Genomic DNA, 26388 nt, shown 5'->3' on the forward strand with positions numbered 1-26388 from the left:
TAACTACATACATTATACAATATGGTGTGATATCTTTCTTAATACTATGCTAAGGGTGTCATATGATTTGAGATTAACAATAACGCTATTTATGAATATATAATAAACGTTTCTTTTATGTAAAATGTATTAAGTATACCCTATTTTACTATTACTTGTTTCAAGTGTTTTGTAAATGTACTATGAAGGTGATTTGAGCATCTCAAAGAGCTGAAATGAGTGGCAAATTGGCTCATTACATTTATTATTTATGCGAGAAATGTATCGTTTAGCGTTCGAAATTATTGAATTTTTTTTGTTAGTTATGACTACAACTGTTGTTTTGCTATGCTTGTTGCTTAGTAAAAGAAAAGTAGAAAAGTTAAATATGTGTTAGCAAATTTTGATAAAATTATATTAAAGATTAAACTAACAGCTGGCCACAAATTGTTTATGTCATTTTTAAATTATCTTTTAATATGTATGTTGTCGGCTCCAACCGCTAGGGTTGCATAAATAATAAGCATTATAACGTAAAATTGAAAAAGATAGAACGTCATAAAATTCGAAAGCACTCAAAAAAAAGTGATTTCCATGTGCTACAATAAGTTGCTATTTTGGCATTTTCTTTTAATTATTTAATTCAATTGGCGAAAATTACATTTTTTGTTTGTTTGCATTTTGTTTAGGGGGGCTAGAACTGTGCCATAACATCCTAGAGGAACAATTACTATTATATCCGCAGGGTGTGTGGTTTCTTTTTTTTAAGGGACGACTAGAATTCATGAAGGGTAATTTGGATGAAGCGCAGTATTGGTACAACAAATCATGGAAATCACAAAACGTCTGGACACAGTTCCATCATCTCAGTTTTTGGGAGTTATTGTGGGTAAACTGGTTAGTAGTAATATATGTGTTATTTGTGTTTTGTCGGCCAATACCGTCATTCGTATATTTATACAGTTGAAGTACCCTTCAAATTAGAGAGACTTTGAATTAATTTTATGAAATTTGACTTCTATTGCCAATTTAAGAGTTCGAGTTATAAAAGTTGAGCTGTATTTTCATTTATGAATAATTAACAAATTGTTAACATGACAAGTTCATTTAAGTGGCAAGATTCACAACAGTTTTAGTTACGTTAAGCAGCTTTTTATGTCAAACTAATTGACTTATGTATGTAATAATATTTACCGTCTGTAAAGTCAAATAACTCTAAGGGCTACATTACAAACTAATTGACTTATGTATGTAATAATATTTACCGTCTGTAAAGTCAAATAACTCTAAGGGCTACATTGTCAGCATAGGCCGAAACTCCACAGCCTTGATTTTCAAGTTCCACCACCCCATCCAGAGCAAAGGGAAGAGAACACCAACTTGCGCGGTATCACTATTTACAGTCCGGAGCACATGTGCGCTACCCTACAGTTCTATGCGGTTCATGCTGAGCAGACTAGTATAAGATATAAGATGCTTAAGGTTTGCTTCGATACCAAAATCGTCGGGCGCACTAGAAGAATTAGGAGGTTTTCGTGAATTTTTTTTTAAGAAATTACTCGATCGAATATTTCGAAATTTTTGGACATAATAAGGTATAATTTCAGCTATAATCATTGGGAGAAAAACCTACGAAGTTACAGCAGGTTGAATAACGGTATCAAAACTTTGAAACGATTTTCCCCAATATGTCATTTTTAAAGTCGGTGACCAGCCTACAGGAAAAACTACAGCATCGATCGTTTTGAAATTTTGAACAAATATTCTACATATATATAGCTCTCGAATGACGTCGAGTCCAAAAATTTCAATTACTAACAATTTTACAATAACAAATAGGTCGATTTTTTCGTCTAAAATCGTAATTTTGGCTTGAAAATGGTACCAAAAATTGAAAAATTAAAAAAAAACTCCACGTCAATTGAAAGATAAACTAATAAACTAAAGAAAGCATTTTGATTTTTTGGTTTTGGATGATCCAGCGATGCTGTAGGCTGGTCACCGCACAAGCACTTTTTTCGAGGTGCCTGCAGAGATCGACGATAAATCCGTTATTCCTCGCTATTTTTCGATAAAACTTTTTTTAAGTATCCTTCAAATGTTGTACTTTCATATAATAATAAGTAAAATTAACCTGCAGCAATAATTTTTTCTAAAAAAATTCATGAGAAAAGGTCTCTTTTCGACGAAAAAAACCTTACCTTAAACAACTCACTTGTTTTTATTGGAGTTCTATACATTTATTTACTTTACAGTTGCTACTTATTCTATATACAAATTTCCTTTATTATATATTCAGTTTGAAGCTGGACTGGCGGGAGGCGAAATTGTACGCCAGCTATTTAGTGGAGCACAGCAAATGGTCTCGTACGATTTACTCCTATCAGCAAGCGGCTGTAATGCTAATGAACGATGATCTCGACGACAATGAGCTGGAAACCGTTGAGTCTCTAATGCATGATACACCAAAGTATAAGCAAAGGATCGCCGGAAAATCACTACCTATGGAGAAATTCATTTGTAAGAAGGTGGCGCGATATTTTGCGCAAAATCATTACCTCTGTCTTCCAGCTGTTGAGCTGATGTTTGTCTGGAACGCATTCAAAGTGCTTAGCAAAAATTATCAGCTAGCTGACGGTATTTTTCGCTTAATCGAACGCAAAATGGCACAGTTGGGCCATAAAAACGGGAGTGATATTTATGCATATGATAATCAAGCATTGTGTTTTTTATTACGTGGCGCTTGCTATCGACAAATGAAGCAGCCATTCCTCGCATTGCAGTAAGATTTTAATCGAATCATTTATAAAATTATTCCAACATTAACCCTGTCATCTTTTAAAGAGATCTTGAAGCATGAACTTGCAAAGTCAAATCAAAGAAGACACATATTTGATAGCCTACGCCTGCGTGGAATCGGGACTAGTGCATGCAGACGAACAAAATTATGAATTGGAACGAAGTAAGTATATTTTATTATACCATTAACGACAATAAACGACAACGCTGAACTATATTTTTTATCATAATTCGAGTAAAATAATATGCTTTTGAGCTTTGACCCAAATATTCTAATGAGTATATTAACAAAAAAAATTGTATTATATAATTGCAGGAAGAAATACACTGGCTTTTCGCTGGAGTCACGCTTACATTTCCGCATACATGGTGCGCTTATGGAATTTAAGGAAAAACTGAACTTTAAACATTAAGTTGGAAACTTGAAATAAACATATTTATGGAGATTTGGTTAAAAAATTAAATACACATATTTTAAATTATTTTTACTATAACGTACGCGCAAATGACGATACACGCGATTTCCCAAGTTCTACTGGACCTTTTCACCTGAACATTTTGATGTTGGAATCGTATTTTTTATACTCTCGCAACAAAGTTGCTAAAGAGAGTATTATAGTTTTGTTGACATAACGGTTGTTTGTAACACCCAAAACTAAACGAGTTATATATAGGGTTATGTATACCAAAGTGATCAGGATGAAGAGTGTAGTTCAAATCCGGATGTCTGTCTGTCCGTCCGTCTGTGCAAGTTGTAACTTGAGTAAAAATTAAGATATCTTGATGAATATGACTTGGAACACTTGTTTCTTGGCACCATAGGAAGGTTGCTTTCGAAGATGAGCAAAATCGGACTGCCACGCCCACAAAATGGCGAAAACCGAAAACACATAAATGTCATAAATAAAGCTATGGAAATAAAATTGGGTCCAAAGGATTGTTCTAGGAAGGGGCATATTTGGATGTAATTTTTTTGGGAAAATGGGCATGGAACCGCCCCCTTATAAATTTTTTGTACATATCTCGTAAACTACTAAAGCTATATCAACGAAATTCTCTCCCATACAAAAGTTATGTTGAAAACGACTCAAAATGCTTTAATTAAGTAAGGGATAACACCAGAAACCTAAATTTTATTTATAAAGAATGTACAGAAAAATTTAAGTGGGTGTGGCTACTACTCGACCAATATCAATGACATTTGGTTTATAATATTTTCCTTGCATCCCAATGATATGTTGTGAAAATAGGCCAAACGCCTACTTCCTATATACCAGAACTTTGAAGTCAGCGTGAATAGTATACTTAACAATATGTAAAGTACGCACTTGTGAACATATCGGAACAGAACTTTGCATAAATACTGCATTTATAGTGTAGCAGCCCCTTTCTAAAAAGCGAAATCGGACCATAGGTTTTCAAAGCCCCATATATCGAACAAGAGGACCTCGGTGCTTCTAACCTAATATTAGGATTTCCAACTTTCAATGGACTTTATACCATATATATGACGAATATGTGGGTCAAATTATCTATTATATAATATTAATTAAATAAATTGCGAGAGTATAAAATGTTCGGTCACAACCGAACTTAGCCCTTCCTTACTTGTTAAATTTTTATTTTGTTTTGTATTATTTATTTTTATTTATATATTTTTTTTTTAATTTATGTTTAAATTTTTATTTATATATTTTTTTAAATTTATGTTTAAATTTTTATTTTTATATTTTTTCGTTTTATTTGACTTTGTTTATTCAATAATTTTTGTTTTACATTCCTGTAATGTTAATGAATAAATGATAAAAAATTTTTATTACAACACTTTAAAAATGACTTGAAATTCATGCCTCTAACACCAGAATACCCCCTTAAAAATGAATTATTCGAATTATCAGCTAAACGGCCACACACATTTGGTGAATTGTGCGTTCCCATGTTAGTCAATAGCATGTCTGAAAAAATTTTTATGAATCCTTTTCTGTCATTACAACTACAAATTTGTGTTGCGCTTGCGGAGTACTTCACATGCGATAAAAAACAATGTAATCGAGTAGGCATTATTTACTATAATTAGTAATTTATATTTTATATGTGTATATATATAAAATTATTTAAATAGTTTTAAGGTTTTTTGCTTGGCTAGTCGAAGCATATTTGACTTATAACTAATGTTTGCAAATGTGCAACGCAGTTTACTATTAGCTTATTAAGGTTTGCTTATATTCATGTATTATAAATCTATGTGCATTTAAAAATATGCTATGAACTAAATTTACAATTGAACATAATGTGAAATTTCATTTAGAAACATGTATGTATTTTATTTTATTTATGCCGTACACACTATGTTGTGTTGTTATATAAATTTAAATCCTTATATACTTTAATACCTATCCTTAATAAAAAATATAAATCGATAATAAATGCTCAAAAAGACATATTTATACGGATATATATGTAACATGTAAAACTATGTGTTATTTGTATATATTACATGCGACAAAAACAAATTGAAATCCTTAATTAATCAGTTCAAATCTTATTCAATTTTTTATTATTGTTCTTGCCTTTATTACAAACCCACATATCTAGTTTTATATGCGAATGACAACGAAACTATCGGTTCATGGTTGGTGTTCACGTGTGTAATTTTAACGTAAAATATTTGATGAAGGGAAGTGGAAATAAAAAAAATGTTTTCCGATGACAGTATACACAACCAGCTAAAATGCTGTTCACACGATAAAACTATATACGCGCGCAAGTTCGTCTAACTACATACATTATACAATATGGTGTGATATCTTTCTTAATACTATGCTAAGGGTGTCATATGATTTGAGATTAACAATAACGCTATTTATGAATATATAATAAACGTTTCTTTTATGTAAAATGTATTAAGTATACCCTATTTTACTATTACTTGTTTCAAGTGTTTTGTAAATGTACTATGAAGGTGATTTGAGCATCTCAAAGAGCTGAAATGAGTGGCAAATTGGCTCATTACATTTATTATTTATGCGAGAAATGTATCGTTTAGCGTTCGAAATTATTGAATTTTTTTTGTTAGTTATGACTACAACTGTTGTTTTGCTATGCTTGTTGCTTAGTAAAAGAAAAGTAGAAAAGTTAAATATGTGTTAGCAAATTTTGATAAAATTATATTAAAGATTAACAGCTGGCCACAAATTGTTTATGTAATTTTTAAATTATCTTTTAATATGTATGTTGTCGGCTCCAACCGTTAGGGTTGCATAAATAATAAGCATTATAACGCAAAATTGAAAAAGATAGAACGTCATAAAATTCGAAAGCACTCAAAAAAAAGTGATTTCCAGGTGCTACAATAAGTTGCTATTTTGGCATTTTCTTTTAATTATTTAATTCAATTGGCGAAAATTACATTTTTTGTTTGTTTGCATTTTGTTTAGGGGGGCTAGAACTGTGCCATAACATCCTAGAGGAACAATTACTATTATATCCGCAGGGTGTGTGGTTTCTTTTTTTTAAGGGGCGACTAGAATTCATGAAGGGTAATTTGGATGAAGCGCAGTATTGGTACAAAAAATCATGGAAATCACAAAACGTCTGGACACAGTTCCATCATCTCAGTTTTTGGGAGTTATTGTGGGTAAACTGGTTAGTAGTAATATATGTGTTATTTGTGTTTTGTCGGTCAATACCGTCATTCGTATATTTATACAGTTGAAGTACCCTTCAAATTAGAGAGACTTTAAATTAATTTTATGAAATTTGACTTCTATTGCCAATTTAAGAGTTCGAGTTATAAAAGTTGAGCTGTATTTTCATTTATGAATAATTAACAAATTGTTAACATGACAAGTTCATTTAAGTGGCAAGATTCACAACAGTTTTAGTTACGTTAAGCAGCTTTTTATGTCAAACTAATTGACTTATGTATGTAATAATATTTACCGTCTGTAAAGTCAAATAACTCTAAGGGCTACATTACAAACTAATTGACTTATGTATGTAATAATATTTACCGTCTGTAAAGTCAAATAACTCTAAGGGCTACATTGTCAGCATAGGCCGAAACTCCACAGCCTTGATTTTCAAGTTCCACCACCCCATCCAGAGCAAAGGGAAGAGAACACCAACTTGCGCGGTATCACTATTTACAGTCCGGAGCACATGTGCGCTACCCTACAGTTCTATGCGGTTCATGCTGAGCAGACTAGTATAAGATATAAGATGCTTAAGGTTTGCTTCGATACCAAAATCGTCGGGCGCACTAATGACCGCTTGCTTGTTAAGGGGTACAGTATAACCCATGAAGAATTAGGAGGTTTTCGTGAATTTTTTTTTAAGAAATTACTCGATCGAATATTTCGAAATTTTTGGACATAATAAGGTATAATTTCAGCTATAATCATTGGGAGAAAAACCTACGAAGTTACAGCAGGTTGAATAACGGTATCAAAACTTTGAAACGATTTTCCCCAATATGTCATTTTTAAAGTCGGTGACCAGCCTACAGGAAAAACTACAGCATCGATCGTATTGAAATTTTGAACAAATATTCTACATATATATAGCTCTCGAATGTCGAGTACAAAAATTTCAATTACTAACGATTTTACAATAACAAATAGGTCGATTTTTTCGTCTAAAATCGTAATTTTGGCTTGAAAATGGTACCAAAAATTGAAAAATTGAAAAATTAAAAAAAACTCCACGTCAATTGAAAGATAAACCAATAAACTAAAGAAAGCATTTTGATTTTTTGGTTTTGGATGATCCAGCGATGCTGTAGGCTGGTCACCGCACAAGCACTTTTTTCGAGGTGCCTGCAGAGATCGACGATAAATCCGTTATTCCTCGCTATTTTTCGATAAAACTTTTTTTAAGTATCCTTCAAATGTTGTACTTTCATATAATAATAAGTAAAATTAACCTGCAGCAATAATTTTTTCTAAAAAAATTCATGAGAAAAGGTCTCTTTTCGACGAAAAAAACCTTACCTTAAACAACTCACTTGTTTTTATTGGAGTTCTATACATTTATTTACTTTACAGTTGCTACTTATTCTATATACAAATTTCCTTTATTATATATTCAGTTTGAAGCTGGACTGGCGGGAGGCGAAATTGTACGCCAGCTATTTAGTGGAGCACAGCAAATGGTCTCGTACGATTTACTCCTATCAGCAAGCGGCTGTAATGCTAATGAACGATGATCTCGACGACAATGAGCTGGAAACCGTTGAGTCTCTAATGCATGATACACCCAAGTATAAGCAAAGGATCGCCGGAAAATCACTACCTATGGAGAAATTCATTTGTAAGAAGGTGGCGCGATATTTTGCGCAAAATCATTACCTCTGTCTTCCAGCTGTTGAGCTGATGTTTGTCTGGAACGCATTCAAAGTGCTTAGCAAAAATTATCAGCTAGCTGACGCTCAATGCTCAAGCATTGTGTTTTTTATTACGTGGCGCTTGCTATCGACAAATGAAGCAGCCATTCCTCGCATTGCAGTAAGATTTTAATCGATTCATTTATAAAATTATTCCAACATTAACCCTGTCATCTTTTAAAGAGATCTTGAAGCGTGCATGAACTTGCAAAGTCAAATCAAAGAAGACACATATTTGATGGCCTACGCCTGCGTGGAATCGGGACTGGTGCATGCAGACGAACAAAATTATGAATTGGCTATCACCACAATTGAGGAAGCGAAGTAAGTATATTTTATTATACCATTAACGACAATAAACGACAACGCTGCACTATATTTTTTATCATAATTCGAGTAAAATAATATGCTTTTGAGCTTTAACCCAAATATTCTAATGAGTATATTAACAAAAAAAATTGTATTATATAATTGCAGGAAGAAATACACTGGCTTTTCGCTGAAGTCACGCTTACATTTCCGCATACATGGTGCGCTTATGGAATTTAAGGAAAAACTGAACTTTAAACATTAAGTTGGAAAATTGAAATAAACATATTTATGGAGATTTGGTTAAAAAATTAAATACACATATTTTAAATTATTTTTACTACAACGTACGCGCAAATGACGATACACGCGATTTCCCAAGTTCTACTGTACCTATTCACCTGAACATTTTGAGGTTGGAATCGTATTTTTTATACTCTCGCAACAAAGTTACTAAAGAGAGTATTATAGTTTTGTTCACATAACGGTTGTTTTTAACACCCAAAACTAAATGAGTTAGATATAGGGTTATATATACCAAAGTGATCAGGGTAAAGAGTGTAGTTCAAATCGGCTAAAAAGTGCAATTATATGTTTACAAATTAGCAATTTTTCATTAAAGTTAAGTGAACGAATCAAATTTTTTAGATAACATTGACATTTTTTTTAGGTTCACAAATTTATTTCTACTCTTGTTCATTTTTTTTTTTTTTGATTCATTACTCTCGTACTATTCATGATGCAAAAGCATGATGTCGATATCTGTCGGGACGGCACTTGTACATCCCTTTATTTCTTCTCAAACCTAACAAGTTATAAAATCTGAAATATTTTTAAAACTTGATAAGCTAAAGCAAGTGATTGCGCTATGTTTGATTGCAGGGATGTACTAAGGCATTAGCCAGTGGGCTTGGATGTTCACGGAGTTTAGATGTATATGTCTTGTTGCTACCCTTTCCTTCCTTCTCCAGCATAGGGATGCCAAGGATACGAACCATATTGTACAACGGTAAAAGGAATATCGAGACTTTTGCTTTATTCCATTAAAGCAATTCTGCGATGATTATCGACAATTGTTGATGAAATTTGAAGGTGCTATAGTTTGGTTTTATAATTATACGATTATAGTGTACGAAATCCAAAGAGCAATGCGGACATTAATGTACTGGTTGTTGTTGTTGTAGCGGTTATCTATCCCTGCCTGAAAAGAAGAGCATAAATCTAGTTGTCGTCGAAATCATCTAACGGGAGGCCCAGGAAACGTGTTGTTTCGACGGGGTTGGACCAAAGGGAAAGGGGTGCTAGATGAGTAGGGTTCAATAGGCATGCAAAAAAAGGTGGTTAGTGTCTTGCGGGACATGTATTTTGTATGTCGGGGTTCAGTCTGGATAAGTAGCAGTTTAACCTGCTACAATATCCAGATCGAAGTTACGCAAGAGTCACTCTGGTTTCACGTGGCAACTCGAGCTCTTCGTCTGCTATAGGTGGTGGTTTGGTTCGAAGGACGCCATTCACTGGAAGGGAGTCAATGAAGGTGTTGATAGCACCACTGTGAATGGCGTTTAAAGCGTGTCTAAAACTGTTTGCGTCCGCAGTCTGGTCGATATATGGATTAAGTTCGTCGACGTGTTGTAGGAATGATCTCTTGATCCAGCAAGTGATTACATGGGTGATTTCAATGAAAACGGCAGGAAGTACTAATTATGCTATCTGCTGCCTTGTCGTTTAGGAGTTGATTTCTTCCAACTCCTTCTGTTTTACTACAACCTATCGGGAGTACTCTGAGGTAGAAATAAGTTATGGAATTTCTTATACATTTAAAAATACGTTTACTATGGGATTTTATATAATTAAGATTATTTTCGAAGATACAGGAAATGCCGGGTGCAGCATCCAAACTTGCAAAACTTGAAACTGTTTTTTTTTTTCGAAATGATACCCGTGATTTCTTTAAGTTTTAACTGTTCATATATATTTTGTTTTTCAAAACGATACACGCGATTTCCCAAGTTCTACTGGACCTTTTCACCTGAACATTTTGATGTTGGAATCGTATTTTTTATACTCTCGCAACAAAGTTGCTAAAGAGAGTATTATAGTTTTGTCGACATAACGGTTGTTTGTAACACCCAAAACTAAACGAGTTATATATAGGGTTATATATACCAAAGTGATCAGGATGAAGAATGTAGTTCAAAACCAGATGTCTGTCTGTCCGTCCGTCTGTGCAAGTTGTAACTTGAATAAAAATTAAGATATCTTGATGAATATGACTTGGAACACTTGTTTCTTGGCACCATAGGAAGGTTGCTTTCGAAGATGAGCAAAATCGGACTGCCACGCCCACAAAATGGCGAAAACCGAAAACACATAAATGTCATAAATAAAGCTATGGAAATAAAATTGGGTCCAAAGGATTGTTCTAGGAAGGGGCATATTTGGATGTAATTTTTTTGGGATGGGCATGGCACCGCCCCCTTATAAATTTTTTGTACATATCTCGTAAACTACTAAAGCTATATCAACGAAATTCTCTCCCATACAAAAGTTATGTTGAAAACGACTCAAAATGCTTTAATTAAGTAAGGGATAACACCAGAAACCTAAATTTTATTTATAAAGAATGTACAGAAAAATTTAAGTGGGTGTGGCTACTACTCGACCAATATCAATGACATTTGGTTTATAATATTTTCCTTGCATCCCAATGATATGTTGTGAAAATAGGCCAAACGCCTACTTCCTATATACCAGAACTTTAAAGTCAACGTGAATAGTATACTTAACAATATGTAAAGTACGCACTAGTGAAGATATCGGAACAGAACTTTGCATAAATACTGCATTTATAGTGTAGCAGCCCCTTTCTTAAAAGCGAAATCGGACCATAGGTTTTCAAAGCCCCATATATCGAACAAGAGGACCTCGGTGATTCTAACCTAATATTAGGGTTTCCAACTTTCAATGGACTTTATACCATATATATGGCGAATATGTGGGTCAAAATATCTATTATATAATATTAATTAAATAAATTGCGAGAGTATAAAATGTTCGGTCACAACCGAACTTAGCCCTTCCTTACTTGTTAAATTTTTATTTTGTTTTGTATTATTTATTTTTATTTATATATTTTTTTTTTAATTTATGTTTAAATTTTTATTTATATATTTTTTTAAATTTATGTTTAAATTTTTATTTTTATATTTTTTTGTTTTATTTGACTTTGTTTATTCAATAATTTTTGTTTTACATTCCTGTAATGTTAATGAATAAATGATAAAAAAATTTTATTACAACACTTTAAAAATGACTTGAAATTCATGCCTCTAACACCAGAATACCCCCTAAAAATGAATTATTCGAATTATCAGCTAAACGGCCACACACATTTGGTGAATTGTGCGTTCCTATGTTAGTCAATAGCATGTCTGAAAAAATTTTTATGAATCCTTTTCTGTCATTACAACTACAAATTTGTGTTGCGCTTGCGGAGTACTTCACATGCGATAAAAAACAATGTAATCGAGTAGGCATTATTTACTATAATTAGTAATTTATATTTTATATGTGTATATATATAAAATTATTTAAATAGTTTTAAGGTTTTTTGCTTGGCTAGTCGAAGCATATTTGACTTATAACTAATGTTTGCAAATGTGCAACGCAGTTTACTATTAGCTTATTAAGGTTTGCTTTATTCATGTATTATAAATCTATGTGCATTTAAAAATATGCTATGAACTAAATTTACAATTGAACATAATGTGAAATTTCATTTAGAAACATGTATGTATTTTATTTTATTTATGCCGTACACACTATGTTGTGTTGTTATATAAATTTAAATCCTTATATACTTTGATACCTATCCTTAATAAAAAATATAAATCGATAATAAATGCTCAAAAATACATATTTATACGGATATATATGTAACATGTAAAACTATGTGTTATTTGTATATATTACATGCGACAAAAACAAATTGAAATCCTTAATTAATCAGTTCAAATCTTATTCAATTTTTTATTATTGTTCTTGCCTTTATTACAAACCCTCATATCTAGTTTTATATGCGAATGACAACGAAACTATCGGTTCATGGTTGGTGTTCACGTGTGTAATTTTAACGTAAAATATTTGATGAAGGGAAGTGGAAATAAAAAAAATGTTTTCCGATGACAGTATACACAACCAGCTAAAATGCTGTTCACACGATAAAACTATATACGCGCGCAAGTTCGTCTAACTACATACATTATACAATATGGTGTGATATCTTTCTTAATACTATGCTAAGGGTGTCATATGATTTGAGATTAACAATAACGCTATTTATGAATATATAATAAACGTTTCTTTTATGTAAAATGTATTAAGTATACCCTATTTTACTATTACTTGTTTCAAGTGTTTTGTAAATGTACTATGAAGGTGATTTGAGCATCTCAAAGAGCTGAAATGAGTGGCAAATTGGCTCATTACATTTATTATTTATGCGAGAAATGTATCGTTTAGCGTTCGAAATTATTGAATTTTTTTGTTAGTTATGACTACAACTGTTGTTTTGCTATGCTTGTTGCTTAGTAAAAGAAAAGTAGAAAAGTTAAATATGTGTTAGCAAATTTTGATAAAATTATATTAAAGATTAACAGCTGGCCACAAATTGTTTATGTAATTTTTAAATTATCTTTTAATATGTATGTTGTCGGCTCCAACCGTTAGGGTTGCATAAATAATAAGCATTATAACGCAAAATTGAAAAAGATAGAACGTCATAAAATTCGAAAGCACTCAAAAAAAAGTGATTTCCAGGTGCTACAATAAGTTGCTATTTTGGCATTTTCTTTTAATTATTTAATTCAATTGGCGAAAATTACATTTTTTGTTTGTTTGCATTTTGTTTAGGGGGGCTAGAACTGTGCCATAACATCCTAGAGGAACAATTACTATTATATCCGCAGGGTGTGTGGTTTCTTTTTTTTAAGGGACGACTAGAATTCATGAAGGGTAATTTGGATGAAGCGCAGTATTGGTACAAAAAATCATGGAAATCACAAAACGTCTGGACACAGTTCCATCATCTCAGTTTTTGGGAGTTATTGTGGGTAAACTGGTTAGTAGTAATATATGTGTTATTTGTGTTTTGTCGGCCAATACCGTCATTCGTATATTTATACAGTTGAAGTACCCTTCAAATTAGAGACTTTGAATTAATTTTATGAAATTTGACTTCTATTGCCAATTTAAGAGTTCGAGTTATAAAAGTTGAGCTGTATTTTCATTTATGAATAATTAACAAATTGTTAACATGACAAGTTCATTTAAGTGGCAGGATTCACAACAGTTTTAGTTACGTTAAGCAGCTTTTTATGTCAAACTAATTGACTTACGTATGTAATAATATTTACCGTCTGTAAAGTCAAATAACTCTAAGGGCTACATTACAAACTAATTGACTTATGTATGTAATAATATTTACCGTCTGTAAAGTCAAATAACTCTAAGAGCATAGGCCGAAACTCCACAGCCTTGATTTTCAAGTTCCACCACCCCATCCAGAGCAAAGGGAAGAGAACACCAACTTGCGCGGTATCACTATTTACAGTCCGGAGCACATGTGCGCTACCCTACAGTTCTATGCGGTTCATGCTGAGCAGACTAGTATAAGATATAAGATGCTTAAGGTTTGCTTCGATACCAAAATCGTCGGGCGGACTAATGACCGCTTGCTTGTTAAGGGGTACAGTATAACCCATGAAGAATTAGGAGGTTTTCGTGAATTTTTTTTTAAGAAATTACTCGATCGAATATTTCGAAATTTTTGGACATAATAAGGTATAATTTCAGCTATAATCATTGGGAGAAAAACCTACGAAGTTACAGCAGGTTGAATTACGGTATCAAAACTTTGAAACGATTTTCCCCAATATGTCATTTTTAAAGTCGGTGACCAGCCTACAGGAAAAACTACAGCATCGATCGTTTTGAAATTTTGAAAAAATATTCTACATATATATAGCTCTCGAATGACGTCGAGTCCAAAAATTTCAATTACTAACAATTTTACAATAACAAATAGGTCGATTTTTTCGTCTAAAATCGTAATTTTGGCTTGAAAATGGTACCAAAAATTGAAAAATTAAAAAAAAACTCCACGTCAATTGAAAGATAAACTAATAAACTAAAGAAGGCATTTTGATTTTTTGGTTTTGGATGATCCAGCGATGCTGTAGGCTGGTCACCGCACAAGCACTTTTTTCGAGGTGCCTGCAGAGATCGACGATAAATCCGTTATTCCTCGCTATTTTTCGATAAAACTTTTTTTAAGTATCCTTCAAATGTTGTACTTTCATATAATAATAAGTAAAATTAACCTGCAGCAATAATTTTTTCTAAAAAAATTCATGAGAAAAGGTCTCTTTTCGACGAAAAAAACCTTACCTTAAACAACTCACTTGTTTTTATTGGAGTTCTATACATTTATTTACTTTACAGTTGCTACTTATTCTATATACAAATTTCCTTTGTTATATATTCAGTTTGAAGCTGGACTGGCGGGAGGCGAAATTGTACGCCAGCTATTTAGTGGAGCACAGCAAATGGTCTCGTACGATTTACTCCTATCAGCAAGCGGCTGTAATGCTAATGAACGAAGATCTCGACGACAATGAGCTGGAAACCGTTGAGCCTCTAATGCATGATACACCCAAGTATAAGCAAAGAATCGCCGGAAAATCACTACCTATGGAGAAATTCATTTGTAAGAAGGTGGCGCGATATTTTGCGCAAAATCATTACCTCTGTCTTCCAGCTGTTGAGCTGATGTTTGTCTGGAACGCATTCAAAGTGCTTAGCAAAAATTATCAGCTAGCTGACGCTCAATGCTCAAGCATTGTGTTTTTTATTACGTGGCGCTTGCTATCGACAAATGAAGCAGCCATTCCTCGCACTGCAGTAAGATTTTAATCGAATCATTTATAAAATTATTCCAACATTAACCCTGTCATCTTTTAAAGAGATCTTGAAGCGTGCATGAACTTGCAAAGTCAAATCAAAGAAGACACATATTTGATGGCCTACGCCTGCGTGGAATCGGGACTAGTGCATGCAGACGAACAAAATTATGAATTGGCTATCACCACAATTGAGGAAGCGAAGTAAGTATATTTTATTATACCATTAACGACAATAAACGACAACGCTGAACTATATTTTTTATCATAATTCGAGTAAAATAATATGCTTTTGAGCTTTGACCCAAATATTCTAATGAGTATATTAACAAAAAAAATTGTATTATATAATTGCAGGAAGAAATACACTGGCTTTTCGCTGGAGTCACGCCTACATTTCCGCATACATGGTGCGCTTATGGAATTTAAGGAAAAACTGAACTTTAAACATTAAGTTGGGAAAATTGAAATAAACATATTTATGGAGATTTGGTTAACAAATTAAATACACATATTTTAAATTATTTTTACTACAACGTACGCGCAAATGACGATACACGCGATTTCCCAAGTTCTACTGTACCTATTCACCTGAACATTTTGAGGTTGGAATCGTATTTTTTATACTCTCGCAACAAAGTTACTAAAGAGAGTATTATAGTTTTGTTCACATAACGGTTGTTTTTAACACCCAAAACTAAATGAGTTAGATATAGTGTTATATATACCAAAGTGATCAGGGTAAAGAGTAGTTCAAATCGGCTAAAAAGTGCAATTATATGTTTACAAATTAGCAATTTTTCATTAAAGTTAAGTGAACGAATCAAATTTTTTAGATAACATTGACATTTTTTTAGGTTCAGAAATTTATTTCTACTCTTGTTCATTTTTTTTTTGTTTTGATTCATTACTCTCGTACTATTCGTGATGCAAAAGCATGATGTCGATATCTGATGAGACGGCACTTGTACATCCCTTTATTTCTTCTCAAGCCTAACAAGTTATAAAATCTGAAATATTTTTAAAACTTGATAAGCTAAAGCAAGTGATTGCGCTATGTTTGATTGCAGGGATGTACTAAGGCATTAGCCAGTGGGCTTGGATGTTCACGAAGTTTAGATATATATGTCTTGTTGCTACCCTCTCCTTCCTTCTCCAGCATAGGGATGCCAAGGATACGAACCATATTGTACAACGGTAAAAGGAATATCGAGACTTTTGCTTTATTCCATTAAAGCAATTCTGTGACGATTATCGACAATTGTTGATGAAATTTGAAGGTGCTATAGTTTGGTTTTATAATTATACGATTATAGTGTACGAAATCCAAAGAGCAATGCGGACATTAATGTACTGGTTGTTGTTGTTGTTATAGCGGTTATCGATCCCTGCCTGAAAGAAGAGCATAAATCTAGTTGTCGTCGAAATCATCTAACGGGAGGCCCAGGAAACGTGCTGTTTCGACGGGGTTGGACCAAAGGGAAAGGGGTGCTAGATGAGTAGGGTTCGTTAGGCATGCAAAAAAAGGTGGTTAGTGTCTTGCGGGACATGTATTTTGTATGTCGGGGTTCAGTCTGGATAAGTAGCAGTTTAACCTGCTACAATATCCAGATCGAAGTTACGCAAGAGTCACTCTGGTTTCACGTAGCAACTCGAGCTCTTCGTCTGCTATAGGTGGTGGTTTGGTTCGAAGGACGCCATTCACTGGAGGGGAGTCAATGAAGGTGTTGATAGCACCACTGTGAATGGCGTTTAAAGCGTGTCTAAAACTGTTTGCGTCCGCAGTCTGGTCGATATATGGATTAAGTTCGTCGACGTGTTGTAGGAATGATCTCTTGATCCAGCAAGTGATTACATGGGTGATTTCTATGAAAACGGCAGGAAGTACTAATTATGCTATCTGCTGCCTTGTCGTTTAGGAGTTGATTTCTTCCAACTCCTTCTGTTTTACTACAACCTATCGGGAGTACTCTGAGGTAGAAATAAGTTATGGAATTTCTTATACATTTAAAAATACGTTTACTATGGGATTTTATATAATTAAGATTATTTTCGAAGATACAGGAAATGCCGGGTGCAGCATCCAAACTTGCAAAACATGAAACTGTTTTTTTTTTTTTTCGAAATGATACCCGTGATTTCTTTAAGTTTTAACTGTTCATATATATTTTGTTTTTCAAAACGATACACGCGATTTCCCAAGTTCTACTGGACCTTTTCACCTGAACATTTTGATGTTGGAATCGTATTTTTTATACTCTCGCAACAAAGTTGCTAAAGAGAGTATTATAGTTTTGTTGACATAACGGTTGTTTGTAACACCCAAAACCAAACGAGTTATATATAGGGTTATGTATACCAAAGTGATCAGGATGAAGAGTGTAGTTCAAATCCGGATGTCTGTCTGTCCGTCCGTCTGTGCAAGTTGTAACTTGAGTAAAAATTAAGATATCTTGATGAATATGACTTGGAACACTTGTTTCTTGGCACCATAGGAAGGTTGCTTTCGAAGATGAGCAAAATCGGACTGCCACGCCCACAAAATGGCGAAAACCGAAAACACATAAAGTACCATAAATAATGCTATGGAAATAAAATTGGGTCCAAAGGATTGTTCTAGGAAGGGGCATATTTGGATGTAATTTTTTGGGAAAATGGGCATGGCACCGCCCCCTTATAAATTTTTTGTACATATCTCGTAAACTACTAAAGCTATATCAACGAAATTCTCTCCCATACAAAAGTTATGTTGAAAACGACTCAAAATGCTTTAATTAAGTAAGGGATAACACCAGAAACCTAAATTTTATTTATAAAGAATGTACAGAAAAATTTAAGTGGGTGTGGCTACTACTCGACCAATATCAATGACATTTGGTTTATAATATTTTCCTTGCATCCCAATGATATGTTGTGAAAATAGGCCAAACGCCTACTTCCTATATACCAGAACTTTGAAGTCAACGTGAATAGTATACTTAACAATATGTAAAGTACGCACTAGTGAAGATATCGGAACAGAACTTTGCATAAATACTGCATTTATAGTGTAGCAGCCCCTTTCTAAAAAGCGAAATCGGACCATAGGTTTTCAAACCCTCATATATCGAACAAGAGGACCTCGGTGCTTCTAACCTAATATTAGGGTTTCCAACTTTCAATGGACTTTATACCATATATATGACGAATATGTGGGTCAAAATATCTATTATATAATATTAATTAAATAAATTGCGAGAGTATAAAATGTTCGGTCACAACCGAACTTAGCCCTTCCTTACTTGTTAAATTTTTATTTTGTTTTGTATTATTTATTTTTATTTATATATATTTTTTTAATTTATTTTTAAATTTTTATTTTTATATTTTTTTGTTTTATTTGACTTTGTTTATTCAATAATTTTTGTTTTACATTCCTGTAATGTTAATGAATAAATGATAAAAAATTTTTATTGTATGTATGTGATTGGCGTTGCAACCGTTCAGCCGGTTATAGCCGAATCGACGATAGTGCGCCACCTCTCTCTCTCCTTCGCAGTTCGGCGCCAGTTGGAGATCCCAAGTGTAACCAGAGTAACCAGGTGGAGAGCGACACCTGGTCCCTCCAACGGAGTGGAGGCCTTCCCCTTCCTCGGCTTCCTCCGGCGGGTACTGCATCGAACACTTTCAGGGCTGGAGTGTTTTCGTCCATTCGGACAATAATAATAAAAAAAATTTTATTACAACACTTCAAAAATGACTTGAAATTCATGCCTCTAACACCAGAATACCCCCTTAAAAATGAATTATTCGAATTATCAGCTAAACGGCCACACACATTTGGTGAATTGTGCGTTCCTATGTTAGTCAATAGCATGTCTGAAAAAATTTTTATGAATCCTTTTCTGTCATTACAACTACAAATTTGTGTTGCGCTTGCGGAGTACTTCACATGCGATAAAAAAAACAATGTAATCGAGTAGGCATTATTTACTATAATTAGTAATTTATATTTTATATGTGTATATATATAAAATTATTTAAATAGTTTTAAGGTTTTTTGCTTGGCTAGTCGAAGCATATTTGACTTATAACTAATGTTTGCAAATGTGCAACGCAGTTTACTATTAGCTTATTAAGGTTTGCTTATATTCATGTATTATAAATCTATGTGCATTTAAAAATATGCTATGAACTAAATTTACAATTGAACATAATGTGAAATTTCATTTAGAAACATGTATGTATTTTATTTTATTTATGTCGTACACACTATGTTGTGTTGTTATATAAATTTAAATCCTTATATACTTTAATACCTATTCTTAATAAAAAATATAAATCGATAATAAATGCTCAAAAAGACATATTTATACGGATATAATGTAACATGTAAAACTATGTGTTATTTGTATATATTACATGCGACAAAAACAAATTGAAATCCTTAATTAATCAGTTCAAATCTTATTCAATTTTTTATTATTGTTCTTGGCTTTATTACAAACCCACATATCTAGTTTTATATGCGAATGACAACGAAACTATTGGTTCATGGTTGGTGTTCACGTGTGTAATTTTAACATAAAATATTTGATGAAGGGAAGTGGAAATAAAAAAAATGTTTTCCGATGACAGTATACACAACCAGCTAAAATGCTGTTCACACGATAAAACTATATACGCGCGCAAGTTCGTCTAACTACATACATTATACAATATGGTGTGATATCTTTCTTAATACTATGCTAAGGGTGTCATATGATTTGAGATTAATAATAACGCTATTTATGAATATATAATAAACGTTTCTTTTATATAAAATGTATTAAGTATACCCTATTTTACTATTACTTGTTTCAAGTGTTTTGTAAATGTACTATGAAGGTGATTTGAGCATCTCAAAGAGCTGAAATGAGTGGCAAATTGGCTCATTACATTTATTATTTATGCGAGAAATGTATCGTTTAGCGTTCGAAATTATTGAATTTTTTTTTGTTAGTTATGACTACAACTGTTGTTTTGCTATGCTTGTTGCTTAGTAAAAGAAAAGTAGAAAAGTTAAATATGTGTTAGCAAATTTTGATAAAATTATATTAAAGATTAAACTAACACCTGGCCACAAATTGTTTATGTAATTTTTAAATTATCTTTTAATATGTATGTTGTCGGCTCCAACCGTTAGGGTTGCATAAATAATAAGCATTATAACGCAAAATTGAAAAAGATAGAACGTCATAAAATTCGAAAGCACTCAAAAAATAGTGATTTCCAGGTGCTACAATAAGTTGCTATTTTGGCATTTTCTTTTAATTATTTAATTCAATTGGCGAAAATTACATTTTTTGTTTGTTTGCATTTTGTTTAGGGGGGCTAGAACTGTGCCATAACATCCTAGAGGAACAATTACTATTATATCCGCAGGGTGTGTGGTTTCTTTTTTTTAAGGGACGACTAGAATTCATGAAGGGTAATTTGGATGAAGCGCAGTATTGGTACAAAAAATCATGGAAATCACAAAACGTCTGGACACAGTTCCATCATCTCAGTTTTGGGAGTTATTGTGGGTAAACTGGTTAGTAGTAATATATGTGTTATTTGTGTTTTGTCGGCCAATACCGTCATTCGTATATTTATACAGTTGAAGTACCCTTCAAATTAGAGAGACTTTGAATTAATTTTATGAAATTTGACTTCTATTGCCAATTTAAGAGTTCGAGTTATAAAAGTTGAGCTGTATTTTCATTTATGAATAATTAACAAATTGTTAACATGACAAGTTCATATAAGTGGCAAGATTCACAACAGTTTTAGTTACGTTAAGCAGCTTTTTATGTCAAACTAATTGACTTATGTATGTAATAATATTTACCGTCTGTAAAGTCAAATAACTCTAAGGGCTACATTACAAACTAATTGACTTATGTATGTAATAATATTTACCGTCTGTAAAGTCAAATAACTCTAAGGGCTACATTGTCAGCATAGGCCGAAACTCCACAGCCTTGATTTTCAAGTTCCACCACCCCATCCAGAGCAAAGGAAAGAGAACACGAACTTGCGCGGTATCACTATTTACAGTCCGGAGCACATGCGCGCTACCCTACAGTTCTATGCTGTTCACGCTGAGCAGACTAGTATAAGATATAAGATGCTTAAGGTTTGCTTCGATACCAAAATCGTCGGGCGCACTAATGACCGCTTGCTTGTTAAGGGGTACAGTATAACCCATGAAGAATTAGGAGGTTTTCGTGAATTTTTTTTAAGAAATTACTCGATCGAATATTTCGAAATTTTTGGACATAATAAGGTATAATTTCAGCTATAATCATTGGGAGAAAAACCTACGAAGTTACAGCAGGTTGAATAACGGTATCAAAACTTTGAAACAATTTTCCCCAATATGTCATTTTTAAAGTCGGTGACCAGCCTACAGGAAAAACTACAGCATCGATCGTTTTGAAATTTTGAACAAATATTCTACATATATATAGCTCTCGAAAGACGTCGAGTCCAAAAATTTCAATTACTAACAATTTTACAATAACAAATAGGTCGATTTTTTCGTCTAAAATCGTAATTTTGGCTTGAAAATGGTACCAAAAATTGAAAAATTGAAAAATTAAAAAAAACTCCACGTCAATTGAAAGATAAACTAATAAACTAAAGAAAGCATTTTGATTTTTTGGTTTTGGATGATCCAGCGATGCTGTAGGCTGGTCATCGCACAAGCACTTTTTTCGAGGTGCCTGCAGAGATCGACGATAAATCCGTTATTCCTCGCTATTTTTCGATAAAACTTTTTTTAAGTATCCTTCAAATGTTGTACTTTCATATAATAATAAGTAAAATTAACCTGCAGCAATAATTTTTTCTAAAAAAATTCATGAGAAAAGGTCTCTTTTCGACGAAAAAAACCTTACCTTAAACAACTCACTTGTTTTTATTGGAGTTCTATACATTTATTTACTTTACAGTTGCTACTTATTCTATATACAAATTTCCTTTGTTATATATTCAGTTTGAAGCTGGACTGGCGGGAGGCGAAATTGTACGCCAGCTATTTAGTGGAGCACAGCAAATGGTCTCGTACGATTTACTCCTATCAGCAAGCGGCTGTAATGCTAATGAACGATGATCTCGACGACAATGAGCTGGAAACTGTTGAGTCTCTAATGCATGATACACCCAAGTATAAGCAAAGGATCGCCGGAAAATCACTACCTATGGAGAAATTCATTTGTAAGAAGGTGGCGCGATATTTTGCGCAAAATCATTACCTCTGTCTTCCAGCTGTTGAGCTGATGTTTGTCTGGAACGCATTCAAAGTGCTTAGCAAAAATTATCAGCTAGCTGACGCTCAATGCTCAAGCATTGTGTTTTTTATTACGTGGCGCTTGCTATCGACAAATGAAGCAGCCATTCCTCGCATTGCAGTAAGATTTTAATCGAATCATTTATAAAATTATTCCAACATTAACCGTGTCATCTTTTAAAGAGATCTTGAAGCGTGCATGAACTTGCAAAGTCAAATCAAAGAAGACACATATTTGATGGCCTACGCCTGCGTGGAATCGGGACTGGTGCATGCAGACGAACAAAATTATGAATTGGCTATCACCACAATTGAGGAAACGAAGTAAGTATATTTTATTATACCATTAACGACAATAAACGACAACGCTGCACTATATTTTTTATCATAATTCCAGTAAAATAATATGCTTTTGAGCTTTAACCCAAATATTCTAATGAGTATATTAACAAAAAAAATTGTATTATATAATTGCAGGAAGAAATACACTGGCTTTTCGCTGGAGTCACGCTTACATTTCCGCATACATGGTGCGCTTATGGAATTTAAGGAAAAACTGAACTTTAAACATTAAGTTGGAAAATTGAAATAAACATATTTATGGAGATTTGGTTAAAAAATTAAATACACATATTTTAAATTATTTTTACTACAACGTACGCGCAAATGACGATACACGCGATTTCCCAAGTTCTACTGTACCTATTCACCTGAACATTTTGAGGTTGGAATCGTATTTTTTATACTCTCGCAATAAAGTTACTAAAGAGAGTATTATAGTTTTGTTCACATAACGGTTGTTTTTAACACCCAAAACTAAATGAGTTAGATATAGGGTTATATATACCAAAGTGATCAGGGTAAAGAGTGTAGTTCAAATCGGCTAAAAAATGCAATTATATGTTTACAAATTAGCAATTTTTCATTAAAGTTAAGTGAACGAATCAAATTTTTTAGATAACATTGACATTTTTTTTAGGTTCACAAATTTATTTCTACTCTTGTTCATTTTTTTTTTTTGATTCATTACTCTCGTACTATTCATGATGCAAAAGCATGATGTCGATATCTGATGGGACGGCACTTGTACATCCCTTTATTTCTTCTCAAGCCTAACAAGTTATAAAATCTGAAATATTTTTAAAACTTGATAAGCTAAAGCAAGTGATTGCGCTATGTTTGATTGCAGGGATGTACTAAGGCATTAGCCAGTGGGCTTGGATGTTCACGGAGTTTAGATGTATATGTCTTGTTGCTACCCTTTCCTTCCTTTTCCAGCATAGGGATGCCAAGGATACGAACCATATTGTACAACGGTAAAAGGAATATCGAGACTTTTGCTTTATTCCATTAAAGCAATTCTGCGACGATTATCGACAATTGTTGATGAAATTTGAAGGTGCTATAGTTTGGTTTTATAATTATACGATTATAGTGTACGAAATCCAAAGAGCAATGCGGACATTAATGTACTGGTTGTTGTTGTTGTAGCGGTTATCTATCCCTGCCTGAAAAGAAGAGCATAAATCTAGTTGTCGTCGAAATCATCTAACGGGAGGCCCAGGAAACGTGTTGTTTCGACGGGGTTGGACCAAAGGGAAAGGGGTGCTAGATGAGTAGGGTTCAATAGGCTGCCGGGTGCAGCATCCAAACTTGCAAAACTTGAAACTGTTTTTTTTTTCGAAATGATACCCGTGATTTCTTTAAGTTTTAACTGTTCATATATATTTTGTTTTTCAAAACGATACACGCGATTTCCCAAGTTCTACTGGACCTTTTCACCTGAACATTTTGATGTTGGAATCGTATTTTTTATACTCTCGCAACAAAGTTGCTAAAGAGAGTATTATAGTTTTGTTGACATAACGGTTATTTGTAACACCCAAAACTAAACGAGTTATATATAGGGTTATATATACCAAAGTGATCAGGATGAAGAATGTAGTTCAAAACCAGATGTCTGTCTGTCCGTCCGTCTGTGCAAGTTGTAACTTGAGTAAAAATTAAGATATCTTGATGAATATGACTTGGAACACTTGTTTCTTGGCACCATAGGAAGGTTGCTTTCGAAGATGAGCAAAATCGGACTGCCACGCCCACAAAATGGCGAAAACCGAAAACACATAAATGTCATAAATAAAGCTATGGAAATAAAATTGGGTCCAAAGGATTGTTCTAGGAAGGGGCATATTTGGATGTAATTTTTTTGGGAAAATGGGCATGGCACCGCCCCCTTATAAATTTTTTGTACATATCTCGTAAACTACTAAAGCTATATCAACGAAATTCTCTCCCATACAAAAGTTATGTTGAAAACGACTCAAAATGCTTTAATTAAGTAAGGGATAACACCAGAAACCTAAATTTTATTTATAAAGAATGTACAGAAAAATTTAAGTGGGTGTGGCTACTACTCGACCAATATCAATGACATTTGGTTTATAATATTTTCCTTGCATCCCAATGATATGTTGTGAAAATAGGCCAAACGCCTACTTCCTATATACCAGAACTTTGAAGTCAACGTGAATAGTATACTTAACAATATGTAAAGTACGCACTAGTGAACATATCGGAACAGAACTTTGCATAAATACTGCATTTATAGTGTAGCAGCCCCTTTCTAAAAAGCGAAATCGGACCATAGGTTTTCAAAGCCCCATATATCGAACAAGAGGACCTCGGTGCTTCTAACCTAATATTAGGGTTTCCAACTTTCAATGGACTTTATACCATATATATGGCGAATATGTGGGTCAAAATATCTATTATATAATATTAATTAAATAAATTGCGAGAGTATAAAATGTTCGGTCACAACCGAACTTAGCCCTTCCTTACTTGTTAAATTTTTATTTTGTTTTGTATTATTTATTTTTATTTATATATTTTTTTTTTTAATTTATGTTTAAATTTTTATTTATATATTTTTTTAAATTTATGTTTAAATTTTTATTTTTATATTTTTTTTGTTTTATTTGACTTTGTTTATTCAATAATTTTTGTTTTACATTCCTGTAATGTTAATGAATAAATGATAAAAAAATTTTATTACAACACTTTAAAAATGACTTGAAATTCATGCCTCTAACACCAGAATACCCCCTAAAAATGAATTATTCGAATTATCAGCTAAACGGCCACACACATTTGGTGAATCTTGCGTTCCTATGTTAGTCAATAGCATGTCTGAAAAAAATTTTATGAATCCTTTTCTGTCATTACAACTACAAATTTGTGTTGCGCTTGCGGAGTACTTCACATGCGATAAAAAACAATGTAATCGAGTAGGCATTATTTACTATAATTAGTAATTTATATTTTATATGTGTATATATATAAAATTATTTAAATAGTTTTAAGGTTTTTTGCTTGGCTAGTCGAAGCATATTTGACTTATAACTAATGTTTGCAAATGTGCAACGCAGTTTACTATTAGCTTATTAAGGTTTGCTTTATTCATGTATTATAAATCTATGTGCATTTAAAAATATGCTATGAACTAACAATTGAACATAATGTGAAATTTCATTTAGAAACATGTATGTATTTTATTTTATTTATGCCGTACACACTATGTTGTGTTGTTATATAAATTTAAATCCTTATATACTTTAATACCTATCCTTAATAAAAAATATAAATCGATAATAAATGCTCAAAAA

At 32.9% G+C, this 26388-nt stretch overlaps 3 protein-coding genes across 7 annotated transcripts; all 3 read left to right on the top strand.

Annotated features, from left to right (window-relative positions):
* The first annotated feature begins 18 nt into the window (after positions 1 to 18).
* LOC128923132 (tetratricopeptide repeat protein 39B-like) lies at positions 19 to 2854 on the top strand. The gene is made up of 3 exons (XM_054235605.1): positions 19 to 876; positions 2279 to 2761; positions 2824 to 2854. Exons 1-3 carry the CDS (start codon positions 764 to 766, stop codon positions 2837 to 2839), a joined length of 612 nt encoding a protein of 203 aa, XP_054091580.1. The 5' UTR covers positions 19 to 763; the 3' UTR covers positions 2840 to 2854.
* A 3410-nt stretch (positions 2855 to 6264) lies between these two features.
* LOC128923134 (tetratricopeptide repeat protein 39A-like) lies at positions 6265 to 9187 on the top strand. 2 transcript variants are annotated; one of them, XM_054235610.1, is made up of 4 exons: positions 6265 to 6423; positions 7868 to 8282; positions 8345 to 8485; positions 8639 to 9187. In XM_054235610.1, the coding sequence occupies exons 2-4, from the start codon at positions 8257 to 8259 to the stop codon at positions 8733 to 8735; spliced, it is 264 nt and encodes an 87-aa protein (XP_054091585.1). In that variant the 5' UTR covers positions 6265 to 6423; positions 7868 to 8256; the 3' UTR covers positions 8736 to 9187. The 2 variants fall into 2 exon arrangements, with proteins under 2 accessions (XP_054091585.1, XP_054091584.1); XM_054235609.1 differs by lacking the exon at positions 8639 to 9187.
* Positions 9188 to 13195: 4008 nt separating this feature from the next.
* LOC128923133 (tetratricopeptide repeat protein 39A-like) lies at positions 13196 to 23060 on the top strand. 4 transcript variants are annotated; one of them, XM_054235607.1, is made up of 3 exons: positions 13196 to 13589; positions 22430 to 22844; positions 22907 to 23060. In XM_054235607.1, exons 1-3 carry the CDS (start codon positions 13477 to 13479, stop codon positions 22913 to 22915), a joined length of 537 nt encoding a protein of 178 aa, XP_054091582.1. In that variant the 5' UTR covers positions 13196 to 13476; the 3' UTR covers positions 22916 to 23060. The 4 variants fall into 4 exon arrangements, 3 of the variants coding, with proteins under 3 accessions (XP_054091582.1, XP_054091581.1, XP_054091583.1); XR_008472181.1 differs by lacking the exons at positions 22430 to 22844; positions 22907 to 23060 and adding exons at positions 15016 to 15633; positions 15787 to 15863 and having other exon boundaries at positions 13226 to 13589; XM_054235608.1 differs by lacking the exon at positions 13196 to 13589 and adding an exon at positions 20683 to 20983 and having other exon boundaries at positions 22909 to 23030.
* The last annotated feature ends 3328 nt before the right edge of the window (positions 23061 to 26388 follow it).

Source organism: Zeugodacus cucurbitae, chromosome X (assembly GCF_028554725.1).
Source record: "Zeugodacus cucurbitae isolate PBARC_wt_2022May chromosome X, idZeuCucr1.2, whole genome shotgun sequence".
NCBI lineage: Eukaryota > Metazoa > Arthropoda > Insecta > Diptera > Tephritidae > Zeugodacus > Zeugodacus cucurbitae.